Here is a 26,467-nt window from a genome sequence, read left to right as displayed (position 1 = left end):
CATTAGCAAACCTCCCCACCAAGATATTGGACCCCACAGATTCAGGTGCAATCCATCCCTTTTGTACGGGTCACATCTGCCCCAGAAGAGGTCCCAATGATCCAGAAATCTGAATCCCTGCCCCCTGCTCCAATCCTTCAGCCACGCATTTATCTGCCACCTCATTCTATTCCTATACTCACTGTCTCATGGCACAGGCAGCAATCCTGAGATTACTATCCTTGAGGTCTTGCTTCTCACCTTCCTTCCAAACTTCTCGTATTCTGCTTTCAGGACCTCCTCCCTTTTTTTACCTGTTGTTGGTACCAATACGTACCACGATCTCTGGCTGCTCTCATTTCAGGATATTGTGGATGTGTTCAGAAACAGCACAAACCCTGACACCTGAGAGACAAACTACCATCCTTGTTTCTGTTTCGTGCCCACAGAATCACTCATCTGTCCCTTTAACTATAGAGTCCCCTATTATTGCTGTCATCCTTTTCCATTCCCTACCCTTCTGAGCCATGGGGCCAGACTCAGTGCCAGAGGTACAGCCACTGTTGCTTCCCCCAGGTAAGCTTCACATCCCCCAACACCCAGGGAGGGGAAGAAACATTGACTCAGACCATAAGAGGCCTGTGTTGGTCGTTTTCATGTCCCATGTGGGGCTGTGTATGTGGGGCACCACTCCTTGCACAGACACTAGGGCAATGTGTGGTTAAGTGCCTTGCTCAAGGACACAAACACACTGCCACAGCTGAGGCTTGAACTAGCGACCTTCAGATCACTGGACGAACACCTTAACCACTTGGCCACATGCCCAACAGTACTCAAAATGGAGTATTTATTGTTAGGAGGGATGGCTACAGGGATGCTCTCCTGTACATGGTCTCCCTTCCCTTTACTGACAGTCATCCATTTATCTGTTTCCTGTGGCCCCAGTGTGACTACCTGCCTGTAGCTCCCATTGATCACCTCCTCACTTTCCCTAACAAGCCGAAGGTCATCGAGCTGCAGCTCCAGATGCCTAACTCCTGTCTCCAAGGAGCTGCAGCTTGATGCACCTGGTACAGACATGGCCTTCAGGGCGGCTGGAAGTCTCCCTGATATCTCACATCTGACACCCAGAGCAGAAAACCAGCCTTGCAGTCCTACCCACTATTCTTAAGTTAGAGAAAAAAAAGAAATATGAAATTAACTTACCTCACCTAGGCCCATCCTCGCCGAAGCCCCGATTAGCCAAAGCCCTACTACACTGACTCACGTTCCTTCGATGACCGCTCCACTCGGCAGTGTCTCCCTTATCCTGGAATCTTCTCAGCAGCCTTGCACGATGATGAGCTACTATTTCCATCCACTTCTCCCAAACAAATCGCCTGCTAAAAGAAACTCTGCTTTTTCAATCTTCTCAGTGGCCTTGCACGAGGATGAGTGACTGTGTCTGCACACTTCTCCCAATCATATTTCCTTGCTTTTTAAATCTTCTAAGCGGCCTTGTGCCGTCGCGGTGAGGCGACGCTGGAGCGCCCGCTCCAGGGCGCAGGCCTGGGCAAGGTTGTATGGAAGACCGGCAGTGGCCCATGCTGCAAGTCTCCCCTCTCCACGATGCTGATGTTGTCCAAGGGAAGGGCCAATGCAGCTTGGCACCAGTGTCATCGCAGGAGTTGCCAGAACGAGGTTGAAAGCAACGTCGGACTGCCTTAGGGTCTCCAGCTCCGGATTTGTCCTCAGGGTTTACTCCCGAAGCCTTTCCCATCAGTGGGTATGGCTGCAAGGCAGCGGAGGTTTGAAATCAGAGGTTCCCTCTCTTAGATGGACTGCCTTCCCAGGCTGACGAGCTCCATCTACCTGAAGCACTGGTTTTAAGGCGCCAGGATACGCCTTCGCCCCTTCTTCTGTCAGTAGAAACACTTCATGAGCAGTCGATGCAGCTGAGACTGTCACTCCCGTGTGGGTCTCTACAGTCCCAACAGACACTGCTCTAACACAGACTGAAGCAAGACCTTCCAGGCACAGATCCACGGTCTCGCGAGACTAACGGATGCCACCACCACCAAGCGGCTTTGCACGACGACGAGCCACACACACAAGATGCTGGCGGAACGCAGCAGGCCAGACAGCATCCATAGGAAGAAGCACAGTTGACGTTTCGGGCCGAGACCCTTCGTCAGGACTAACTGAAAGAAGGGATAGTAAGAGATTTGAAAGGAGGAGGGGGAGGGGGAGATCCCAAATGATAGGAGAAGACAGGAGGGGGAGGGATAGAGCTAAGAGCTGGAAAGTTGATTGGCAAAAGAGATACAAGGCTGGAGAAGGGAGAGGATCATGGGACGGGAGGCCTGGGGAGAAAGAGAGGGGGAGGAGAGCGCTAGAGGAAGGTGGAGAGCAGGCAAGGAGTTATTGAGAGAGAAAACAGAGACAAAAAAGGGAAAAAAATAAATAAGGGATGGGGTAAGAAGGGGAGGAGGGGCATTAATGGAAGTTAGAGAAGTCAATGTTCATGCCATCAGGTTGGAGGCTACCCAGATGGAATATAAGGTGGTGTTCCTCCAACCTGAGTGTGGCTTCATCTTGACAGTTGAGGAAGCCATGGATAGACATATCAGAATGGGAATGGGACATGGAACTAAAATGTGTGGCCACTGGGAGATCCTACTTTCTCTAGCGGACAGAGTGTAAGTGTTCAGCGAAACGATCTCCCAGTCTGTGTCGGGTCTCGTCAATATAAAAAAGGCTGCACCTGGCCTTCTATTCCAGACCTAACCAGTTCCCCTCTACCACCACTATTCCATCTAGCAGAATTAGTCCTTACTCTCAATAATTTCTCCTTTGGCTCCTCCCACTTCTTCCAAACTAAAGGTGTAGCTATGGGCACCCGTATGGGTCCCAGCTATGCCTGCCTTTTTGTTGGCTTTGTGGAACAGTCCATGTTCCAAGCCTATACTGGTATCTGTTCCCCCCTTTTCCTTCGTTACATCAACGACTGCATTGGCGCTGCTTCTTGCACACATGCTGAGCTCGTTGACTTCATTAACTTTGCCTCCAACTTTCACCCTGCCCTCAAATTTACCTGGTCCATTTCCGACACCTCCCTCCCCTTTCCTGATCTTTCTGTCTCTATGTCTGGAGACAGCTTTTCTACTGATGTCCACTATAACCCTATGGACTCTCACAGCTACCTGGACTATTCCTCTTCCCACCGTCTCTTGCAAAAATGCCATCTCCTTCTCGCAACTCCTCCGTCTCTGCCGCATCTGCTCTCAGGATGAGGCTTTTCAATCCAGGATGAGGGAGATGTCCTTTTTTTTTAAAGAAAGGGGCTTCCCTTCCTCCACCATCAACTCTGCTCTCAAACGCATCTCTCCCATTTCACACACATCTGCTCTCACCCCATCCTCCTGCCACCCCACTAGGGATAGGGTTCCCCTTGTCCTCACCTACCACCCTACCAGCCTCCGGGTCCAACATATAATTCTCCGTAACTTCCGCCACCTCCAACTGGATCCCACCGCCAAGCACATCTTTCCCTCCCCCCCCCCCCCCACTTCTGCTTTCCGAAGGGATCGCTCCCTATGCGACTCCCTTGTCTATTCGTCCCCCCCCATCCCTTCCCACCGATCTCCCTCCCGGCACTTATCCTTGTAAGTGGAACAAGTGCTACACATCCCCTTACATTTCCTTCCTCACCATCATTCAGGGCCCCAGACGGTCCTTCCAGGTGAGACAACACTTCATCTGTGAGTCGACTGGAGTGATATACTGCATCTGGTACTCCTGATGCAGCCTTTTATATATTGGTGAGACCCGACGCAGACTGGGAGACTGTTCCGCTGAGCACCTATGCTCTGTCCAGAGAAAGCAGGATCTTCCAGTGGCCACACATGTTAATTTCACGTCCCATTCCCATTCTGATATGTCTATCCATGGCCTCCTCTACTGTCAAGATGAAGCCACACTCAGGTTGGAGGAACAACACCTCATATTCCATCTAGGTAGCCTCCACCCTGATGGCATAAACATTGACTTCTCTAACTTCCATTAATGTCCCTCCTCCCCTTCACACCCCATCCCTTATTTAGTATTTTTTTCTCTCTCTCTGTCCCTCTCACAATAACTCCTTGCCTGCTCTCCATCTTCCTCTGGTGCTCCCCTCCCCCTTTCTTTCTCCCCAGGCCTCCCGTCCCATGATCCTCTCCCTTCTCCAGCCTTGTATCCCTTTTGCCAATCAACTTTCCAGCTCTTAGCTCCATCCCTCCCCCTTCCAAATTTCCAACTATCTCTTCTTTCAGTTAGTTCTGATGAAGGGTCTCGGCCCAAAATGTTGACTGTATCTCTTCTTGTAGATGCTGCCTGGCCTGCTGCGTTCACCAGCATTTTGTGTGTGTTGCTGAATTTCCAGCATCTGCAGATTTCCTCGTGACTACGATGACAAGCTACTGGGTCTGCGTACTTCTCCTGCACATTCCAGCCATTTTGAGTGACCATGTAGATCAGGCCCTGTCTATTGAAATACTTCTTTGTCTGGTCCCTTAGAATACGTTCCAATAACTTACACTACTGATGTCAGGCTCACTGGTCTACAATTTCCCAGTTTACTCTTAGAGCCTTTGTTAAACAACGGAAAATCAGCTACTCTCCAATTCTCCAGGACCTCACCTCTTGCTTAGGATGTTTTAAATACTTCTGTTAGGGTCCCTGCAATTTCTGCACTAGTCTCCTACAAGGTCTGAGGGGACCTTGTTCCATCCTGGACACTTATCCATCCTAATTTGCCTCAAGACAGCAATCACCTCCTCTTCTGTAATCCATATATGGTCAATGACCTCACTGCCATTTTGCCTTAGTTCTCCATGCTCTGTCTGCCTCCTCAGTAAATACAGATACATTAAATCTGTTTAAGATCACACCCATTTCTTTTGGGTTCCATGCATAAGTAATCACACAGACCTTTAAGGCATCCAATTTTGTCCCTTGCTATCCTTTTGCTTTAAATATATCTGTAGAAGCCCTGGGATTCTCCTTCAACTTGTCTGCTAGAGCAACCTCATGACTTCTTTCAGCCCTCCCAATTTCCCTCTTAAATGTTCTCTTGCATTTCATATCCTCAAGTACCTCATTTGTTTCTTGTTGCCTGTACCTGTTATGGTGTCCTTATCCCAGACCCTTCCACACCTTCGGGACACTTTCTTCGCCGTCTGTAATGGTCCTACCCGTTATTTCATCCTCCATCGGATTCACGCCTGCAATCGCCGTTTTTTTGACTTTGTCATGTTAGGCAAAGATCGCAAGATCCTACATCTACGGACTCCAGAGCCTGCCGGCCCTGACACTAGCAGGCATGAACTTCAGATTGCGGCCCCTGCCATTGATCTCGCCGGCTCCAACACCTCAGGGCATATTCAAAACCCGGACTCCAGCAACGACCATGGACACCTTCACAGCGATTGCGCAACCACCAACTGCGACGCCAGCCTTGAACTCCAGACCGGGTCTTCAAGTGCTGCTGTTGTGACTCCCGTCTCCCCTTCCCCCACCAATACTCTGCAACCCCGTCTCCTTCAGATCCCATCGTCAGCTCCTGGGTCCTCAGAGGCTCCATCTTCCTCTCACCCCAACCCTCCCCTCTCCATTGACACCCCCAGCCTCCCCCCTCTGATCCCAGCTCTCAAGATTCCAGCCTTGAACTCCAGGCCGGGTCTTTATGTGCTGCTGTTGTGACTCCCGTCTCCCCTTCCCCCACCACCACTCCGCAGCCCTGTCTTCCTCAGATCCCACTGTCAACTCCTGGGCCCTCGGAGGCTCCATCTTCCTCTCACCCCAACCCTCCCCTCTCCATTGACACCCCCAGCCTCCCCCCTCTGATCCCAGCTCTCATCCGTGCCGGGTCTTTACCATCCCCTCTGACCTTCAACTGTCGGAGGCAGAACGCTCTGTTCTCAGTAAGGGCCTCACCTTTGTCCCCCTTCGCCCACACCTCAGCGAGTTCCGTGTTCACCACGATGCGGAACTTTTCTTCCGCCGTCTCCGTCTCCGAGCCTACTTCTTCGGCAAGGACTCTTACACCCCCACCGATGACCTCTTCAACCCTCCTCTTCTTCATGGACACCCCGCTCTGGTCTTCTGCCTGCTCTGGATCTCTTTATCGCTAATTGTCGACGGGACATCAACCGTCTCGACTTCACCGCACCTTGTCCCCATTCCAACCTCATTCCTTCCGAACGCTCTGCTCTCCACTCCCTCCGCACTAATCCTAACCTTATTATTAAACCCGCCGATAAGGGGGGTGCTGTTGTAGTCTGGCGTACTGACCTCTACCTTGCCGAGGCACAGTGACAACTCGCGGATACCTCCTCTTATTTACCCCTCGATCGTGACCTCACTGAGCACCAGGCCATTGTCTCCCACACCATCACCGACTTTATCCGCTCAGGGGATCTCCCATCCACTGCTACCAACCTTATAGTTCCCACATCCGGCACTTCCCGTTTCTACCTCCTACCCAAGATCCACAAACCTGCCTGTCCTGGCCGACCTATTGTCTCAGCTTACTCCTGCCCCACCGAACTCATTTCTGCATACCTTGACACTGTTTTATCATCCCTTGTTCAATCCCTTCCGACCTATGTTTGTGACACTTCTCACGCTCTTAAACTTTTCGATGATTTTAAGTTCCCTGGCCCTCACCGCTTTATTTTCACCATGGATGTCCAGTCCTTATATACTTCCATCCCCCATCAGGAAGGTCTCAAAGCTCTGTGCTTCTTTTTGGATTCCAGACCTAATCAGTTCCCCTCTACCACCACTCTGCTCCGTCTAGCGGAATTAGTCCTTACTCTTAATAATTTCTCCTTTGGCTCCTCCCACTTCCTCCAAACTAAAGGTGTAGCTATGGGCACCCGTATGGGTCCTAGCTATGCCTGCCTTTTTGTTGGCTTTGTGGAACAATCTATGTTCCGTGCCTATTCTGGTATCTGTCCCCCACTTTTCCTTCGCTACATCGATGACTGCATTGGCGCTGCTTCCTGCATGCATGAAGAACTCGTTGACTTTTATTAATTTTGCCTCCAACTTTCACCCTGCCCTCAAGTTTACCTGGTCTATTTCCGACACTTCCCTCCCCTTTCTAGATCTTTCTGTCTCTGTCTCTGGAGACAGCTTATCCACTGATGTCTACTATAAGCCTACTGACTCTCACAGCTATCTGGACTATTCCTCTTCTCACCCTGTCTCTTGCAAAAACACCATCCCCTTCTCGCAATTCCTCCGTCTCCGCCGCATCTGCTCTCAGGATGAGGCTTTTCATTCTAGGACGAGGGAGATGTCTTCCTTTTTTAAAGAAAGGGGCTTCCCTTCCTCCACTATCAACTCTGCTCTTAAACGCATCTCCCCCATTTCAAGTACATCTGCTCTCACTCCATCCTCCCGCCACCCCACTAGGAATAGGGTTCCCCTGGTCCTCACCAACCACCCCACCAGCCTCCGGGTCCAACATATTATTCTCCGTAACTTCCGCCACCTCCAACGGGATCCCACTACTAAGCACATCTTTCCCTCCCCCCTTCTCTCTGCATTCCGCAGGGATCGCTCCCTACACAACTCCCTTGTCAATTCGTCCCCCCCATCCCTCCCCACTGATCTCCCTCCTGGCACTTATCCGTGTAAGCGGAACAAGTGCTACACATGCCCTTACACTTCCTCCCTTATCACCATTCAGGGCCCCAAAACAGTCCTTCCAGGTGAGGCAACACTTCACCTGTGAGTCGACTGGGGTGATATACTGCGTCCGGTGCTCCCGATGTGGCCTTTTATATATTGGCGAGACCCGACGCAGACTGGGAGACCGCTTTGCTGAACATCTACGCTCTGTCCGCCAGAGAAAGCAGGATCTCCCAGTGGCCACACATTTTAATTCCACATCCCATTCCCATTCTGACATGTCTATCCACAGCCTCCTCTACTGTAAAGATGAAGCCACACTTAGGTTGGAGGAACAACACCTTATATTCCGTCTGGGTAGCCTCCAACCTGATGGCATGAACATCGACTTCTCTAACTTCCGCTAGGCCCCACCTCCCCCTCGTACCCCATCTGTTACTTATTTTTATGCACACATTCTTTCTCTCACTCTCCTTTTTCTCCCTCTGTCCCTCTGAATATACCTCTTGCCCATCCTCTGGGTCCCCCCCCCCCTTGTCTTTCTTCCCGGACCTCCTGTCCCATGATCCTCTCGTATCCCCTTTTGCCAATCACCTGTCCAGCTCTTGGCTCCATCCCTCCCCCTCCTGTCTTCTCCTGTCATTTTGGATCTCCCCCTCCCCCTCCAACTTTCAAATCCCTTACTCACTCTTCCTTCAGTTAGTCCTGACGAAGGGTCTTGGCCTGAAACGTCGACTGCACCTCTTCCTGGAGATGCTGCCTGGCCTGCTGCGTTCACCAGCAACTTTGATGTGTGTTGCTTGAATTTCCAGCATCTGCAGAATTCCTGTTGTTTGCTGTTATGCACCTCCTTTTTCTTCTTTACCAGGGTCTCAATATTCCTTGAAAGCTAAACTCAGCAGCCTTGCTTTTTATTCTGACAGGAACATACAAACTCTGCTCTCAAAATTTTACTTTTGAATGCTTTGCGGTTAGCAAGGAAACTTTGCCATCAGAAAACAGCCTACGCCAATCCAAACTTGCCAGATCCTTTCTGATATCATCAAAATGGGTCTTTCTACAATTTAGAATTTCTACCCAAGGATCAGACCTATCCTTCTCCATAATTTCATGAGTTTCAAGTTAATTATGTTCACAAGATCCAGTGTTCTCTTACACACACTTCTGTCACCTGCCCTGTCTTGAACCCTAATAGCAGTTCCAGTATCACACACTCCCTATCTTTGATCTCTACATACAGATTAAGAAATCTTTTCTGAACACGCTTGCTAAACTCTATCCCATCCAGCTTTTGACAGAATGAAAATCCTAGTCAATATGTGGAAAGTTAAAATCACCTATCATAAGCTTATTTTTTGTTACAACTGCCGCTATCTCTACAAATTTGCTCCTCTAAATCCCGCTAACTTTTGGGTGGTCAAATATAGTCACATTAACATGGTCATCACTTCCTTGTTCCTCAGTTCCTCTATACACCCTCAGTCAATAAGGCCTCCAGTCTGTCCTGTCTGAGTACAGCTGTGACATTTTCCCTGACTAGTAATTCCACCTTTCCCCCTTTTAATCCCCCCGATCCATCTTGTTGTACAAAACACAATCCTGGAACATTGTTCAGAACGTTCTGCCTCGCCTGCAACCAAGTCTCACTAATAGCTACAATACCATAATTCCCATGCTGATTCATCCCCTAAACTCATCCACCTTACCAACAATACTTCTTGCAGTGAAATACACACAAATTAGAGAACATTATTCACACCATGCTCAACCTTTCGATTCTTGACTTTGTAAGTAGGCTTGACAACATTTTTCCAAGTACCATTATAGGGCAGAGTGTATTACGAATTCTCTCTTTTGGGCTGCTGCCAAAATTACAATTGCTGCGCTTAGCACCTGCAGCTACAGGAATTTTGCTGTTGATCAAACCGTGCAGTCCAAAAGGCTCTACAAATCACAACTGTAATGTTTAAGTTTCTACAAAAGATAAAAAAATACACAATGCTGTTTCAGACACCCTAAACTATATTATACATTCAACACACAATTCTCAGATCTAGAACCACCAGCATATTTTGTGAAAGTTATTAACTTTGCAACAATATAATGCAATACATGACAAACACAGAGAAAAACTGAATTACAGTGAATGTGTATTAGTTAAATTAATAGTGCAAAAACAGAAATAAAAAGTTAGTGAGGTAGTGTTCATGGGTTCAGTATTCATTTATAAGTCTTGTGGCAGAGGGCAAGAAGCTGTTCCTGATACTGAGTAAGTGCTCTTTTAACTAGAATTAAACTGCTTACCACAGGAGTTGATGTAATTGGTTGCTTTGCCTTCAAAAGAAAATAGTATTCCAAGGCTGGATAGAATGATACACAGAATGGCTTTGATGGGGTAAATGCAAAAGGACGACGGTTGTCTCCAACACAAACGTGAGCAAAACCCTTTGGGGCAAATGGTCCAGTTACATTAAACATATTTCCAAATATATACACACCACCAAGTAGTTACATTTTACCTCTTCTCCTTCTTCAATATGATAATCTTTCCTTTCATTGGGTCCTCCAACAAACATGACTTTCAGCTGACCAAAGTGCCTGTTGACATTATTTTGGAATAAAGTATTAACAAAAACTTGAACAATTTTGAAGACATGATTCGCAGTTAACAACATTTCAAAACCTTAGTTCTGAATCTTTACACTTTAGTCTGTGATAAGAGAAAATCCTGTTTGTGATACAAAGGATCGGCAAAACAGAAATAAGCCAAGGCTAAGAACAAGAATAGTTTCACTTACAACAAATGTCATTGCCTTAAATACTGCTAGATCACTTCTAGAACTTCGTGTATTTGCTTTAAAAAATCAACTTAACAATTCTGATAAATTTCACTTCAAAAAGAAGCAATATCACCAGTGGCCTGAAACTGCAATAGAAACATAGAAACATAGAAAATAGGTGCAGGAGTAGGCCATTCGGCCCTTCGAGCCTGCACCGCCATTTATTATGATCATGGCTGATCATCCAACTCAGAACCCCGCCCCAGCCTTCCCTCCATACCCACTGACCCCCGTAGCCACAAGGGCCATATCTAACTCCCTCTTAAATATAGCCAATGAACTGGCCTCAACTGTTTCCTGTGGCAGAGAATTCCACAGATTCACCACTCTCTGTGTGAAGAAGTTTCTCCTAATCTCGGTCCTAAAAGGCTTCCCCTCTATCCTCAAACTGTGACCCCTCGTTCTGGACTTCCCCAACATCGGGAACAATCTTCCTGCATCTAGCCTGTCCAATCCCTTTAGGATCTTATACGTTTCAATCAGATCCCCCCTCAATCTTCTAAATTCCAACGAGTACAAGCCCAGTTCATCCAGTCTTTCTTCATATGAAAGTCCTGCCATCCCAGGAATCAATCTGGTGAACCTTCTTTGTACTCCCTCTATGGCAAGGATGTCTTTCCTCAGATTAGGGGACCAAAACTGCACACAATACTCCAGGTGTGGTCTCACCAAGGCCTTGTACAACTGCAGTAGTACCTCCCTGCTCCTGTACTCGAATCCTCTCGCTATAAATGCCAGCATACCATTCGCCTTTATCACTGCATGCCCACTTTCAATGACTGGTGTATAATGACACCCAGGTCTCGTTGCACCTGCCCTTCTCCTAATTGGCCACCATTCAGATAATAATCTGTTTTCCTATTTTTGCCACCAAAGTGGATAACTTCACATTTATCCACATTAAAATGCATCTGCCATGAATTTGCCCACTCACCCAACCTATCCAAGTCACCCTGCATCCTCCTCACAGCTAACACTGCCACCCAGCTTCGTGTCATCCGCAAACTTGGAGATGCTGTATTTAATTCCCTCATCCAAGTCATTAATATATATTGTAAACAACTGGGGTCCCAGCACTGAGCCTTGCGGTACCCCACTAGTCACCGCCTGCCATTCTGAAAAGGTCCCGTTTATTCCCACTCTTTGCTTCCTGTCTGCTAACCAATTCTCCACCCACACCAATACCTTACCCCCAATACCGTGTGCTTTAAGTTTGCACACTAATCTCCTGTGTGGGACCTTGTCAAAAGCCTTCTGAAAATCCAAATATACCACATCCACTGGTTCTCCCCTATCCACTCTACTAGTTACATCCTCAAAAAATTCTATGAGATTCGTCAGACATGATTTTCCTTTCACAAATCCATGCTGACTTTGTCCGATCATTTCACCGCTTTCCAAATGTGCTGTTATCACATCCTTGATAACTGACTCCAGCAGTTTCCCCACCACCGACGTTAGGCTAACCGGTCTATAATTCCCCGGTTTCTCTCTCCCTCCTTTTTTAAAAAGTGGAGTTACATTAGCCACCCTCCAATCCTCAGGAACTAGTCCAGAATCTAACGAGTTTTGAAAAATTATCACTAATGCATCCACTATTTCTTGGGCTACTTCCTTAAGCACTCTAGGATGCAGACCATCTGGCCCTAGGGATTTATCTGCCTTCAATCCCTTCAATTTACCTAACACCACTTCGCTACTAACATGTATTTCGCTCAGTTCCTCCATCTCACTGGACCCTCTGTCCCCTACTATTTCTGGAAGATTATTTATGTCCTCCTTAGTGAAAACAGAACCAAAGTAATTATTCAATTGGTCTGCCATGTCCTTGCTCCCCATAATCAATTCACCTGTTTCTGTCTGCAGGGGACCTACATTTGTCTCTACCAGTCTTTTCCTTTTTACATATCTATAAAAGCTTTTACAGTCCGTTTTTATTTTCCCTGCCAGTTTTCCCTCAATCTTTTTTCCCCTTCCTAATTAAGCACTTTGTCCTCCTCTGCTGAACTCTGAATTTCTCCCAGTCCTCAGGTGAGCCACGTTCTCTGGCTAATTTGTATGCTTCTTCTTTGGAATTGATACTATCCCTAATTTCTCTTGTCAGCCACGGGTGCACTACCTTCCTTGATTTATTCTTTTGCCAAACTGGGATGAACAATTGTTGTAGTTCATCCATGCAACCTTTAAATGCTTGCCATTGCATATCTACCGTCAATCCTTTAAGTGTCATTTGCCAGTCTATCTTAGCTAATTCACGTCTCATACCTTCAAAGTTATCCCTCTTTAAGTTTAGAACCTTTGTTTCTGAATTAACTCTGTCACTCTCCATCTTAATGAAGAATTCCACCATATTATGGTCACTCTTACCCAAGGGGCCTCTCACGACAAGATTGCTAATTAACCCTTCCTCATTGCTCAAAACCCAGTCCAGAATAGCCTGCTCTCTAGTTGGTTCCTCGACATGTTGGTTCAAAAAACCATCCCGCATACATTCCGAGAAATCCTCTTCCTCAGCACCTTTACCAATTTGGTTCACCCAATCTACATGTAGATTGAAGTCACCCATTATAACTGCTGTTCCTTTATTGCACACATTTCTAATTTCCTGTTTAATACCATCTCCGACCTCACTACTACTGTTAGGTGGCCTGTACACAACTCCCACCAGCGTCTTCTGCCCCTTAGTGTTACACAGCTCTACCCATATCGATTCCACATCTTCCCGGCTTATGTCCTTCCTTTCTATTGCGTTAATCTCTTCTTTAACCAGCAACACCACCCCACCTCCCCTTCCTTCATGTCTATCCCTCCTGAATATTGAATATCCCTGAGCATTGAGCTCCCATCCCTGGTCACCCTGGAGCCATGTCTCTGTGATCCCAACTATATCATAATCATTAATAACAATCTGCACTTTCAATTCATCCACCTTATTACGAATGCTCCTTGCATTGACACACGAAGCCTTCAGGCGCTCTTTTACAACTCTCTTAGCCCTTATACAATTATGCTGAAAAGTGGCCCTTTTTAATGCTTGCTCTGGATTTGTCGGCCTGCCACTTTTACTTTTCTCCGTAGTACTTTTTGTTTCTACCCTCACTTTACACCCCTCTGTCTCTCTGCACTGGTTCCCATCCCCCTGTTGTGAACTAACCTCTTCACTCCTAGCCTCTTTAATTTGATTCCCACCCCCCAACCATTCTAGTTTAAAGTCACCTCAGTAGCCCCTGCTCATCTCCCTGCCAGGATATTGGTCCCCCTAGGATTCAAGTGTAACCCGTCCTTTTTGTACAGGTCACGCCTGCGCCAAAAGAGGTCCCAATGATCCAAAAACTTGAACCCCTGCCCCCTGCTCCAATCCCTCAGCCACGCATTTATCCTCCACCTCATCGCATTCCTACTCTCACTGTCGCGTGGCACAGGCAGTAATCCCGAGATTACTACCTTTGCGGTCCTTTTCTCAATTCCCTTCCTAGCTCCCTATAATGTAGACAGGAATCAGTTCCAGACGAAATTATGTTCGATTTTTAAGGACCGATTGACGAAAAGCATGGTTCGAAAGCAACCGTTCAAAAATTATGAAACCGTGTTTGCATCGTCTTTACTGCATTTTTCGGAGCCTTTGCTCTATTAAGATAACTGCACAATTTACATGAGTTTGTTGCAAACAGGAGGATTAAAATTTGGTTTGTCCTCCTCAATCCATCTGTCCACGTTATCGAACAGCACCATGTCTTTCCCTACTATCTTAAAGACCACTTTAGAAATTACAAAACCCACAGCAGAGCATTAAGCGCTGCAAATTAACACGTGAATAGCGTTTTGACCATTTCAGATCGATTTCAATGACGCCTGTGAATTGGGGAACTCAGAGCAAAACGCGATTGGGTATTGGTGGTGGGGGGAGACAGTTCCACTTGCGATACTCTCCGGAACATGTTGGGAAATACCAATTGATGCCTATGATATAGTTAAACGCACAGTTCTCCCTCCAGTTGCCTTCCTTTAAGAATTAGGGAAGGTCAATACAAGGATGCCCAGTACTGTGGAAACGTCTTGGGTACTTGTATATAGTGAGGGTGCAAAGACTTTTGCACCGTTCTGCATTTTGTCAATGTGGAGCGAAGAGTTTGTAAAGTTGACGGGAGCAAAGCACGTTGGGAATGGCGAGGGTGGAGTGCCGCGGGAGGGGTGTGGGACGAGCGGCATAGAACGAGTGCTAGGGACGGGGGTCCTTAAATGTAGACACACCCAACCCCGAGATACCAGGCAAGGTCCTTTGATTCCAAACAAATGGTTTATTGATCATTACAGAATATCTCTCACTTCCTCCCCTCTCCGGTTCCCCTTCCCAATCTCAGTCCACAGGAGGCCCATATCAGAATCAGGCTTATCATCACTCACGTATGTCATGAAATTTGTGTTTTGCAGCAGCAGTACAGTGCAAAACAAAATTAATGCAGTACTGTGTTAAAGTCTTAGGTACCCTAGCTGTATATATGTGCACAGTATGGTAATCCCACCAACACTATCTTTTCCTGTCAGTCACCTTGTCTACCTGGCGTCACTTTATAAACATACTATCAGCTCAGATGTATAGAAACTATCTTATCTATTTATATCCATTGTGTTTTTTTGTGCTGTCTTGGATCCGGATTAATAATTATTTTGTTTTCCATCACCCTTTTATACTAGAAACGACGCTAAACAATCTTGAGAAAGATGAGGAAAAAAACAGAAAAAGCCCAGCATAGTTCTTCTGGCATAATTTTACTCATAAAATATCTGTAAAATATTTTGTATCGGTAAGACATCATTGATATTGGCTCCTTTCAATATGAATTCCTTGAAATTTTATACATTGATTTTTCAAAAAGGTTAGTGTGTCTAACTTTTTTAATATTATTGTAAAGGAAGGTTTAAGATCATTATTAAGCATTGTTCTGTTGTTATTCGATTATTCAATTGCATGCTTTCCGAACTGAAAACGTAAATCAAAATTTTTTAAAAATTAAAGTGGCAAAAAGGATCAAACTCAAATCTACCAAAAGCCTAAGGCATGAATAAAAACAAAATAAAATAGGAGAATAGTCAAAGTCATAGAGAAATACAGCACAGAAACAGGCCCTTCAGCCCATCTAGTCCATGCAATAAACAATTTAAACTGCCTACTCCCATTGACCTGCACCAGGACAATAGCCCTCCATATCCCGGCAGGTGGTAAGAGTGGGCTTCTTCACCTTTGACCCTCTGACCCTCAACACAGGTGCCCCTCAGGGCTGTGCACTAAGCCTCCTTCACTCTCTGTATACCCGTGGTAAACCATATATATATGTTGTGACTGGGTTAACTGTCTGGACATGCCCCTCTGTTGACTGTCCCTGTGGCTCCTCCCACAGAGTCCTGTATAAAGGTGTTTCACCTTGCCCCTCCCCTCAGTCCGGGGGCAGACACTCACCGTGGAGATCGTGGAGGTTGTATTGTACAGCGAATAAAAGCCTTTCAGTATTTTTACCAAACCTCAGTCTTTTGGAGTTATTGAAGGTGCTTCAATACCCATGACTGTACCGGAACCCACAGCTCTAACCTGCTAATTAAATTTGCTGATGACACGACACTAATTGACCTAATCTCAAATAATAATGAGGCAGCCTACAGAGAGGAAGGCATCATCCTGACACAGTGGTGTCAAGAAAACAACTTCTCCCTCAACGTTGCAAACACAAAGGAGCTGATTGTGGACTACAGGAGGAATGGAGACAGACTAACCCCTATAAGCCATCAATGGATCTGGGGTTGAGAGGGTGAACAGCTTTAAGTTCCTCGGCATAAACATCACTGAGGATCTCACGTGGTCTGTACACACCAGCTGTGTGGTGAAAAAAGCACAACAGTGCCTCTTTTACCTCAGACAGTTGAAGAAGTTTGGTATGACCCCTCCAAGTTCTAAGAACTTTCTATAGGGGTGCAATTGAGAGCATCCTGACTGGCTGCATCATTGCCTGGTATGGGGATTGTACTTCCCTCAATCGCAGGACTCTGCAGAGAGTGATGCAGACAGCCAGCGCATCTGTAGATGTGAACTTCCTGCTATTCAGGACATTTACAAAGACAGGTTTGTATAAAGGGCCCAAAGGATCATTGGGGACTCAAGTCACCCCAACCACAAACTGTTGCAGCTGCTACCATCTAAGAAAGGGTACTGCAGCATAAAAGCCAGGACCAACAGGCTCCGGGACAGCTTCTTCCACCAGGCCATCAGACTGCTTAATTCACGCTGACACAACTGTATTTCTATGTTATATTGACTATCCTGTTGTACATAACATTTATTATAAACTACTATAATTACACATTGCACATTTGAACGGAGATGTAACATAATGATTTTTACTCCTCATTTATTTGAAGGACGTAAGTAATGAAGTCAATTCAATGTACCTATGCAAACTTCTCTTAAACGTTGAAATCGAGCTTACTTGCTAGCAGCTCATTTCACACTCTCACGACCCTTTGAGCAAAGAAGTTTTCCCTCATGACCCCCCGAAACTTCTCATCTCCTGCCCTTAACCCATGACCTTTGGTTGTAGTCCCACTCAAACTCAGTGGAAAAAGCCTGCTTGCATTGATCCTATATAATTTTGTATACCTGTATCAAAACTCCTCTGATGGTGGAAATCCAAAATAAAACAGGACCTCAAGCACTCAGTAGGGAGGCAAAATCTGTGGAGATAAATTGATCTATCACTATAAAGTTATTTTTAAGACTGGTATTAGAATGTACTATTTATCCACACACATAGCAACCAATATAATAGGAAAACATCATTAAATTATTTTATAAATGGTTGCTAAGAGTATTTTTGCAGGATAAAAGATAGGCTGAACTCATTTGTCTCCATGACTGGATTTGCTTTCACAATTTTATATTGATCAGTAACTAGAATACGCTTTAACAGAAGTGCAAGGTGATGAACTGAGAGCTTGGATACATACGTGGAATTATGATGTAGTGGCCATTACAGAGACTTGGCTGTCACCAGGGCAGGAATGGATTCTCAATATTCCTGGATTTCAGTGCTTAAAAAGGGATAGAGAAGGCGGAAAAAGGGGAGGAGGGGTGGCATTACTGGTCAGGGATACTATTACAGCTACAGAAAGGGTGGGTAATGTAGCAGGATCCTCTTTTGAGTCAATATAGGTGGAAGTCAGGAATAGGAAGGGAGCAGTTACTCTACTGGGGGTATTCTATAGGCCCCTTGGTGGCAGCAGAGATACAGAGGAGCATATTGGGAGGCAGATTTTGGAAAGGTGCAAAAATAACAGGGCTGTTATCATGGGTGACTTTAACTTCCCTAATATTGATTGGCACCTGATTAGATCCAAGGGCTTAGATGGGGTAGAATTTGTTAAGTGTGTCCAGGATGGATTCCTGTCACAGTATGTGGACAGGCCGACCAGGGGGAATGCCATACTAGATCTAGTACTAGGTAATGAACCGGGTCAGGTCATAGATCTCTCAGTGGGTGAGCATCTGGGGGACAGTGACCACCGCTCCCTGGCCTTCATAATTATCATGGAAAAGGATAGAATCAAAGAGGACAGGAAAATTTTTAATTGGGGAAAGGCAAATTATGAGGCTTTAAGGCTAGAACTTGCGGGTGTGAATTGGGATGATGTTTTTGCAGGGAAATGTACTATGGACGTGTGGTTGATGTTCAGAGATCTCTTGTGGGATGTAAGGGATAAATTTGTCCCGGTGAGGAAGACAAAGAATGGTGGGGTGAAGGAACCATGGGTGACAAGTGAGGTGGAAAATCTAGTCAGGTGGAAGAAGGCAGCATACATGAGGTTTCGGAAGCAAGGATCAGATGGGTCTATTGAGGAATATAGGGAAGCAAGAAAGGAGCTTAAGAAGGGGCTGAGAAGAGCAAGAAGGGGGCATGAGAAGGCCTTGGCGAGTAGGGTAAAGGAAAACCCCAAGGCATTTTCAATTATGTGAAGCAAAAAAGGTTGACAGGAGTGAAGCTAGAACCAATTAGAGATAAAGGTGGGAAGATGTGCCTGGAGGCTGTGGAAGTGAGCGAGGTCCTCAATGAATACTTCTCTTCGGTATTAACCAATGAGAGGGAACTTGATGATGGTGAGGACAATATGAGTGAGGTTGATGTTCTGGAGCATGTTGATATTAAGGGAGAGGAGGTGTTGGAGTTGTTAAAATACATTAGGACAGATAAGTCCCCGGGGCCTGACGGAATATTCCCCAGGATGCTCCACGAGGCAAGAGAAGAGATTGCTGAGCCTCTGGCAAGGATCTTTATGTCTTCGTTGTCCATGGGAATGGTACCGGAGGATTGGAGGGAGGCGAATGTTGTTCCCTTGTTCAAAAAATGTAGTAGGGATAGTCCGGGTAATTATAGACCAGTGAGCCTTACATCTGTGGTGGGAAAGCTGTTGGAAAAGATTCTTAGAGATAGGATCTATAGGCATTTAGAGAATCATGGTCTGATCAGGGACAGTCAGCATGGCTTTGTGAAGGGCAATCCTGTCTAACAAGCCTGATAGAGTTCTTTGAGGAGGTGACCAGGCATATAGATGAGGGTAGTGCAGTGGATGTGACCTATATGGATTTTAGTAAGGCATTTGGCAAGGTTCCACATGGTAGGCTTATTCAGAAAGTTAGAACGCATGGGATCCAGGGAAGTTTGGCCAAGTGGATTCAGAATTGGCTTGCCTGCAGAAGGCAGAGGGTGGTGGTGGAGGGAGTACATTCAGATTGGAGGATTGTGACTAGTGGTGTCCCACAAGGATCTGTTCTGGGACCTCTACTTCTCGTGATTTTTATTAACGACCTGGATGTGGGGGTAGAAGGGTGGGTTGGCAAGTTTGCAGACGACACAAAGGTTGGTGGTGTTGTAGATAGCATAGAGGATTGTCAAAGATTGCAGAGAGACATTGATAGGATGCGGAAGTGGGCTGAGAAGTGGCAGATGGAGTTCAACCCGGAGAAGTGTGAGGTAGCACACTTTGGGAGGACAAACTCCAAGGCAGAGTACAAAGTAAATGGCAGGATACTTGTTAGTGTGGAGGAGCAGAGGGATCTGGCGGTACATGTCCACAGATCCCTGAAAGTTGCCTCACAGGTGGATAGGGTAGTTAAGAAAGCCTATGGGGTGTTAGCTTTCATAAGTCGAGGGATAGAGTTTAAGAGTCGCGATGTAATGATGCAGCTCTATAAAACTCTGGTTAGGCCACACTTGGAGTACTGTGTCCAGTTCTGGTCACCTCACTATAGGAAGGATGCGGAAGCATTGTAAAGGGTACAGAGGAGATTTACCAGGATGCTGCCTGGTTTAGAAAGTATGCATTATGATCAGAGATTAAGGGAGCTAGGGCTTTACTCTTTGGAGAGAAGGAGGATGAGAGGAGACATGATAGAGGTGTACAAGATAATAAGAGGAATAGATAGAGTGGATAGCCAGCACCTCTTCCCCAGGGCACCACTGCTCAATACAAGAGGACATGGCTTTAAGATAAGGGGTGGGAAATTCAAGGGGGATATTAGAGGAAGGTTTTTCACTCAGAGAGTGGTTGGTGCGTGGAATGCACTGCCTGAGTCAGTGGTGGAGGCAGATACACTAGTGAAATTTAAGAGACTACTAGACAGGTATATGGAGGAATCTAAGGTGGGGGCTTATATGGGAGGTAGGGTTTGAGAGTTGGCACAACATTGTGGGCCGAAGGACCTGTACTGTGCTGTACTATTGTATGTTCTATGTTCTATGCATTGTCCTTTGTACAGTAGAGGGAATTTTAACCTTTAGTTTGTGTAAATGTTGATCTGACCTCAAGTGTCTGAGAGAATTACCACATTCACCATTACTAGAAGTATTGAGATGATATGCAGTCTTATCCTTTCTCATGGATTCTGGTGACAAATGTGAATGTGTGAACTTTGCACAAGTACAGAACCAGGGCCAGCTTCACACGACATTTTACCAACAAACGCATAAATGAACAAAAGACTGCAGATGTCATCTGAGGCTATTTAACCCGATTGAGACCATTTCCTCTTGAATCACACACATCAGACAACGGATGTTGGCATGATTCACCTTAGTGTAATTGATGATTTTGAAGTATCTGTTATGTTTTGTAACTGCAAAATCTAATCAAAGTAAAAACACGGAGTTGGGAATAATGCCTCTACTTCATTCTTACTTTAGTGAGGCATACACCGGAGGGGGGGTGGTGGTGGTGGTGGTGGTTGTGGGGGGAGAGTCACTCTGCTTGGCAGGTGAGACTGGTCACTGTGAAACTGTGGATCTGGGGCCACCTCCGTGGTAGCTGTAGGGGTTGACTCGGGGACTGCAGGAAGTGGTTCTGGCACCTCATCCCCTTTCTTCTTTATGATGCCCTTTGTAACTTCTGGACATGTTGGCACCCAAAGTGTGTACGACAAGTTCCTCAATCTGCTGATTTATCCCAGGACCCAACAAAGTTTTGAGCCAATGCTTTCATTTTCACTATGTCTAGATGTCACAGTCATGTAGTTGCTCCAACACTGTAGCTCTCAGCTTGGATGGTACAACTACTCTCAATACCCAGATAAGGCAACATCTGTCAAAGGCAAATTCATCCCTGTGCTTGTAAAAAATGGGGGAATTGGAGTTTCTGCTACACATTTCACCATTCTTGGTGGCCTTGTAGATCTGAGACTTTTCTGATTTCTCCTTGGATCATATTTGCCATAATAGGGAGACTTAAGATTTGTTAGGGAGAGTACATCAAGAGGATTGTCCACTTTTCTAAATGTTTCAGGTATTTCCTTTTCCAAGGGAAAACAGGACAATCCATCAGCGTTTCCAGGATTAGCCGTCCTCTTGAATTTGATATCGTAATTGTGTCCTCCAAGAAACAGCCCATCTCCGCATTCGCGCTGCTGTTGTTAGTGGAACACCCTTCTGTGGATTGAAAATGGACATCGGTGGTTGATGATCAGTAATACGGCTAAACTCTCTTGCCCACAAATATGTATTAAAAAGTTTTACACCACAAGCCATACTCCAGGCCTCTCTGTCAATCTGTGTGTAATTTTTCTCTGCAGCAGTAAAGGAATGCGATGCCAAGGATATGGGACATTTATTTCCACCACTCCTAACATGTGACGTGACTGCACATATACCATAATGTGAGGCATCACAGGAAAGCTTCACTTGACAATTGGATCATGATTTTTGAAAGCCACCTCACACTGCTTTGTCCGTTTGCATATCTTCCCGATCTCTAGTACAGTACTGAGTTCAAGGGGTGCAGCACAGTCGACACATTTGTCTGGAACCTGTTTAATAATTGACAATTCCTAGAAAGGACCACAACGGTGTCACGTCCCTTGGCCATGGGGCATGCACTGCTTGCATTTTGTCAACACACTTGCGTAATCCTCATGCGTCAATGACGTGACCACTGTAAGTGATGTTTGGTTTAATGAAGTCATACTTGATAGGTTGAGCACTGAGCACATAATCTTCCAATCTTTTTAACACAGTCTTGAGATTTTGGAGATGTTCCTTATCATTCTTACTGGTAACAATGATGTCATCCAGGTAACACTGAGTGCCTGAGCAGCCTTGCAGCACTTGGTCCAAAGATTTCTTTCAGAGTGAGGTGCAGATGCTACTCCAAAAATAAGCCTATAATAGCAACAAAGCCCTTTGTGAGTCTTCATGGTGAGAAACACTATGAACTCTTCTTCCATCTCCACCTGTAGGTAGGTATACCCATTTTCCTGTGGGCGTACTCAGTAAATCTATAGAATAATAACTATGACAGGATTAATGAAAAATTAACTAGAATGCAGAGAACAACAAACTGCAAATGCAAATGTGAACAAATACTGAGAATACGAAGTAACAAGATAAAGAGCCCTAAATGTGAGATCATTGGCTGTGGGAATGACTCAATGGATGGGCAAATGAGTATAGTTGTCCCCTTTTGTTCAAGGTTGCAGGGTAGTAACTGCTCTTGAACCTGGTGGTGTGAGTCCTGAGGCTCTGGTACCTTCTACCTGATGTCAGCAGCAAGAAAAGTGCATGTCTTGGGTGGTGGGGATCTCAGAAGATGGATGCTTCTTTCTTACCACACTGCTCCATATAGATGCATTCAAAATTGGGAAGGCTTTACACATGATGTACTGGGCAGAATCCAGTTATCTTTTGTAGGATTTTCCATTCAAAGGAATGACATTTCCATACCAGGGGGTGATGCAGCCAGTCAATACAGTCTCCACTAAACCTCAAAGTTTTAGATGTCATGTTGAATTGGCGTAGACTCCTAGTAGAGGCACTGCTGTGTTTTCTTTGCATTTACACTCGCATGCTGGGTCGAGGATAGAACCTTTGAAATTGAAACACCCAGGAATTTAAAGTTGCCTCCACCTCTGATCCTCTGAAGATGACTGGCTCATGGACCTCTGGTTTCTCTCTCCTGAAGTCTACAATCAGTTCCTTGGCCTTGCTGACATTGATTGAGAGGTTGTTGTTTTGACACCGGTCAGCCAAGTTTTCAATCTTCAACTTGTATTCTGATACCACCACCTTTGATTCGGCCCACAACAGTGCTATCATCAGCAAACTTCAGTATGGTGTTGGAGCTGTGTTTAGCCACACAGTCATAAGTGTAAAGCCAGTGGATCTGGGGGCTAAGCACACAGCCTTGTGGTGCACCTGTGCTGATGGAGATTGTGGAGGAGATGTTCTTGCCAATCCAAACAGACTGGGTCTACAGGTGAGGAAATCTTGGATCCAATTGCACAACAGGTATTGAGGCCAAGTTCTTGAAGCTTATTGATTAGAGGGGATGATGGTATTGAATGCTGAGCTGTAGTCAATAAAGAGCATCTTGAAGTATGTGCCTTTGCAGTCCAGATGTTCCAGGATTGAGTGAAGAGCAAATAAGAATGAATCCGCTGTGGCCCTGTTGCTCTGGTAGGCAAACTGGAGTGGATCCAAGTTGCCTCTCAAGTAGGAGCTGACACTAACTTCTCAAAACACTTCATCACCATGGATATAAGTGCAACTGGGTAATAGTCATTAAGGCAGGTCACCATGCTCTTCTTGAACACCAGTATAGTTAAAGTCTGCTTGAAGCAGGTGGATACCACACACTGCTGAAGTGAGAGGTTAAAGATCTCAGCGAACACTCCAGCCAGTTGGTCATCACAGGTCGTTAGTACATGGCCAGGGACCCTGCCTGGTCCAGATACTTCCCTTGGATTCACCCCCTTGAAAACAGTCCTCACGTTTTCTTCAGGTACTGAGATCAAAGGAACATCGGGAGATGTGGGGCTTTGTTGTTGTGTGAATTAAGTCACCAGAGAAAATTACTGGTAGATAAGACCATAAGATATAGGAGCGGAAGTTGGACATTTGGCCCATCAAGTCTACTTTGCCATTCAATCATTGACTGATCCAATTCTTCCAGTGATCCCCACTCCCCTGCCTTCTTCCCATACCCTTTCATGCCCTGGCTAATCAAAAACCTATCTATCTTTGCCTTAACAGCACCCAGTGACTTGGCCTCCACAGCCAAGATACAAAGCAGCTTCTTTATTTGACAAAACAAGGTACAGTAGGCACAACATGGAGACACCTTTGGTGGAAAGGTTTTGCTGGCCTAACATGGACTTGATATTTTCTGTGCCAAACATCAAAGGATAACTCCATATTTACAAAGTATGGACAATGCTTTCTTTGAAAACACATACAACCTTCACGCCTCCTGATTCGCATCCACACCAGACATCCACATGAATTTTAATCAGCATTGCCTGGACTGGGATTCACAGTTCTGAACCATTTTTTCAGAGCTGCACTCCAAATTAAATCTGTAATACATCTTCAGATATGAAGACTGGTAGCCAAAGTCAATTGCTAAATGTACAGAATATGTCCTAAGCCCAATAATCACTCTGACAGAGTTCACGATGGTTCCTCCATGTTCTGATGTTCAATAGGGGCATAGAAAGCATTGAGCTTATCTGGAAGCAAAGCCCTGTTGTCTCCCATATTGCTTCATTTAACTTTGTAAGAGATTCAAGCCCTGCCACAGCTGTTGAGCAACCCTCGTTGATTCAAGTTTGGACCATCATCTCTACTTCGCCTGTGAGATAGCTTTCCAGAGATCATACCTGCACCCCCTGTAGCTTTCTTGGTCTCCAGACTTGAATGCCTCTGAACCAGCCCTCAGTAAACTTCTGGATTCATGGTTCATCCAGGGTTTCTCATTGCGATTGACTCTAAATGATTTAATGGGGACACACTCTGTTTAATAAAGTCTTGTTACAACCATGGTGTACTCATTCAGATCTCTAGATGAGCGTGTGAACACGTCCCAGTTCACTGACTCAAAGCAATTCCTCCGCCTCCCACGACCATTTTTTAGTAGTCTGAATTCTAGAGCCTTGCTCTTTAGTCTCCGCCCTTATACAGGTAGGAGGGTGGCAGCCAAGTGACCTGATTTACCAAAATCTGGTCGAGCAATTCCTTATCTTAGTGTAACAGTGCTCTAGTGTGTTGGGACCTCTGGTGCTGCAGGTTATATGCTGGTGATAATTGGGCAGGGTTTTCTTCAAACAAGCCTGGTTGGTCTCCAGGTCTTATTTGAAAAGCGTCGGCATGGGCTGTTTCTTGTGTTCAGACAACATTTTCCTGCGCTGCGAGTGCTTGATTATCCTTGGCTGCTGGTGGTATCTAAGCTACCATCAGGCCATGTTTGAGAACTCCAGAGGCAAATAGAATAGTTAGCTTTTGAGTCCAAGGTACTCCAAGTCGAGGGAACACAAACTCGACAGAACCACAACTTTGACGCACTGAGAACTGACCATAAAACTCACACCTACTCCCTTTGAATTACCCGAGTCCCCAAGTTGATCCATTCTGTAAATCGTAAATCTATCAGGTCTGACCGCTGCATCCAGTGTGTCCATAAATAATGTTTCGATACAGCAAACAATTGAGCAGAATTTCATCTATGTCTGATACAGCAGTCTTGCCCTTAGATCCTCAATTTTATTCTCCAGCAAGATGCTGGGTAGAGGAGGCCTCATTCCTCAGCATTTCAGCTTAGCTTTGTTGATTCACTTTGATTGATTCTGCTGTAGGGGATGTGGCATGCAAATTGTGGATTGATCTCCAATCAAGTAGTAGTTGTTTTCTCAAACACTCACAGCCCCACAATGCTGGCCCTCCTGTTTTTTTTATCAGATATAGGCTCAAAGTGGTGTGTTGGATGCTGTATTTCACTGTTATGAATGTCATTCCCACAGGACTTACCATTTCTCCAGTATGTTCTAGTTGGATATCTGCAGGCTTCAGTTCAGTTTCTTTGAAATGCCATTCAAATTTATTTTGTGGAATGACTGAAATGGCTAAGCCAGTGTCCAGTTCCATTTTAACTAATTTGCTGTGCACTTCTGGTGTAAGCCATATTCCTTGTCTCCTGTTAGTTTTAACTTTGTAAATCTCCTCAGTGCTGTGTCACTCTCATCGTTATCAGATTTTTCATGAACAATATACAGGTTTCCCCCACCATCTGAAGGTAGAGCGTTCCTCTGAAATGGTTCGTAAGCCAGAATGTCGTAAAGTGAAGAAGCAATTACCATTTATTTATATGGAAAAAATTTGTGAGCGTTCGCAGACTCAAAAAATAACCTACCAAATCATGCTAAATAACACATAAAATCTAAAATAACAGTAACATATAGTAAAAGCAGGAATGATATGATAAATCCACAGCCTATATAAAGTAGAAATACTTTTCTACAATCATTGCTGCACTGTTCTCCATAGTGAAAATCTCACGCAAGCGCTCTCGGCAGAAACACAGCGCAAGTGCTCTCGGCAGAAACACTCTCTCCAGTAACGTTTAAGCTATGAAGCTGCCAAATCATACCAAATAATGCGTAAAAGTACACAGCCTATATAAAGTAG

The 26,467-nt window shown here is 45.5% G+C and overlaps 1 protein-coding gene across 1 annotated transcript in view; it reads right to left on the bottom strand.

The window, feature by feature from the left end:
• Window positions 1-25,413, bottom strand: part of LOC140201994 (3-hydroxyanthranilate 3,4-dioxygenase-like) — a 46,053-nt gene extending 20,640 nt beyond the window's left edge. The window contains exons 1-3 of the mRNA XM_072266861.1: window positions 25,392-25,413; window positions 14,131-14,236; window positions 10,158-10,236 (exon numbers count right to left, since the gene is read on the bottom strand). Coding sequence (XP_072122962.1) covers window positions 10,158-10,236; window positions 14,131-14,236; window positions 25,392-25,413 — 207 coding nt within the window. The remainder of the gene's footprint in view (window positions 1-10,157; window positions 10,237-14,130; window positions 14,237-25,391) is intronic.
• Window positions 25,414-26,467: the final 1,054 nt, after the last annotated feature.

Source organism: Mobula birostris, chromosome 8, assembly GCF_030028105.1.
Source record: "Mobula birostris isolate sMobBir1 chromosome 8, sMobBir1.hap1, whole genome shotgun sequence".
NCBI classification, from domain to species: Eukaryota; Metazoa; Chordata; class Chondrichthyes; order Myliobatiformes; family Myliobatidae; genus Mobula; species Mobula birostris.
The sequence above is the reverse complement of the archived record's forward strand: the minus strand, read 5'-3'. Positions and strand labels throughout refer to the sequence as shown.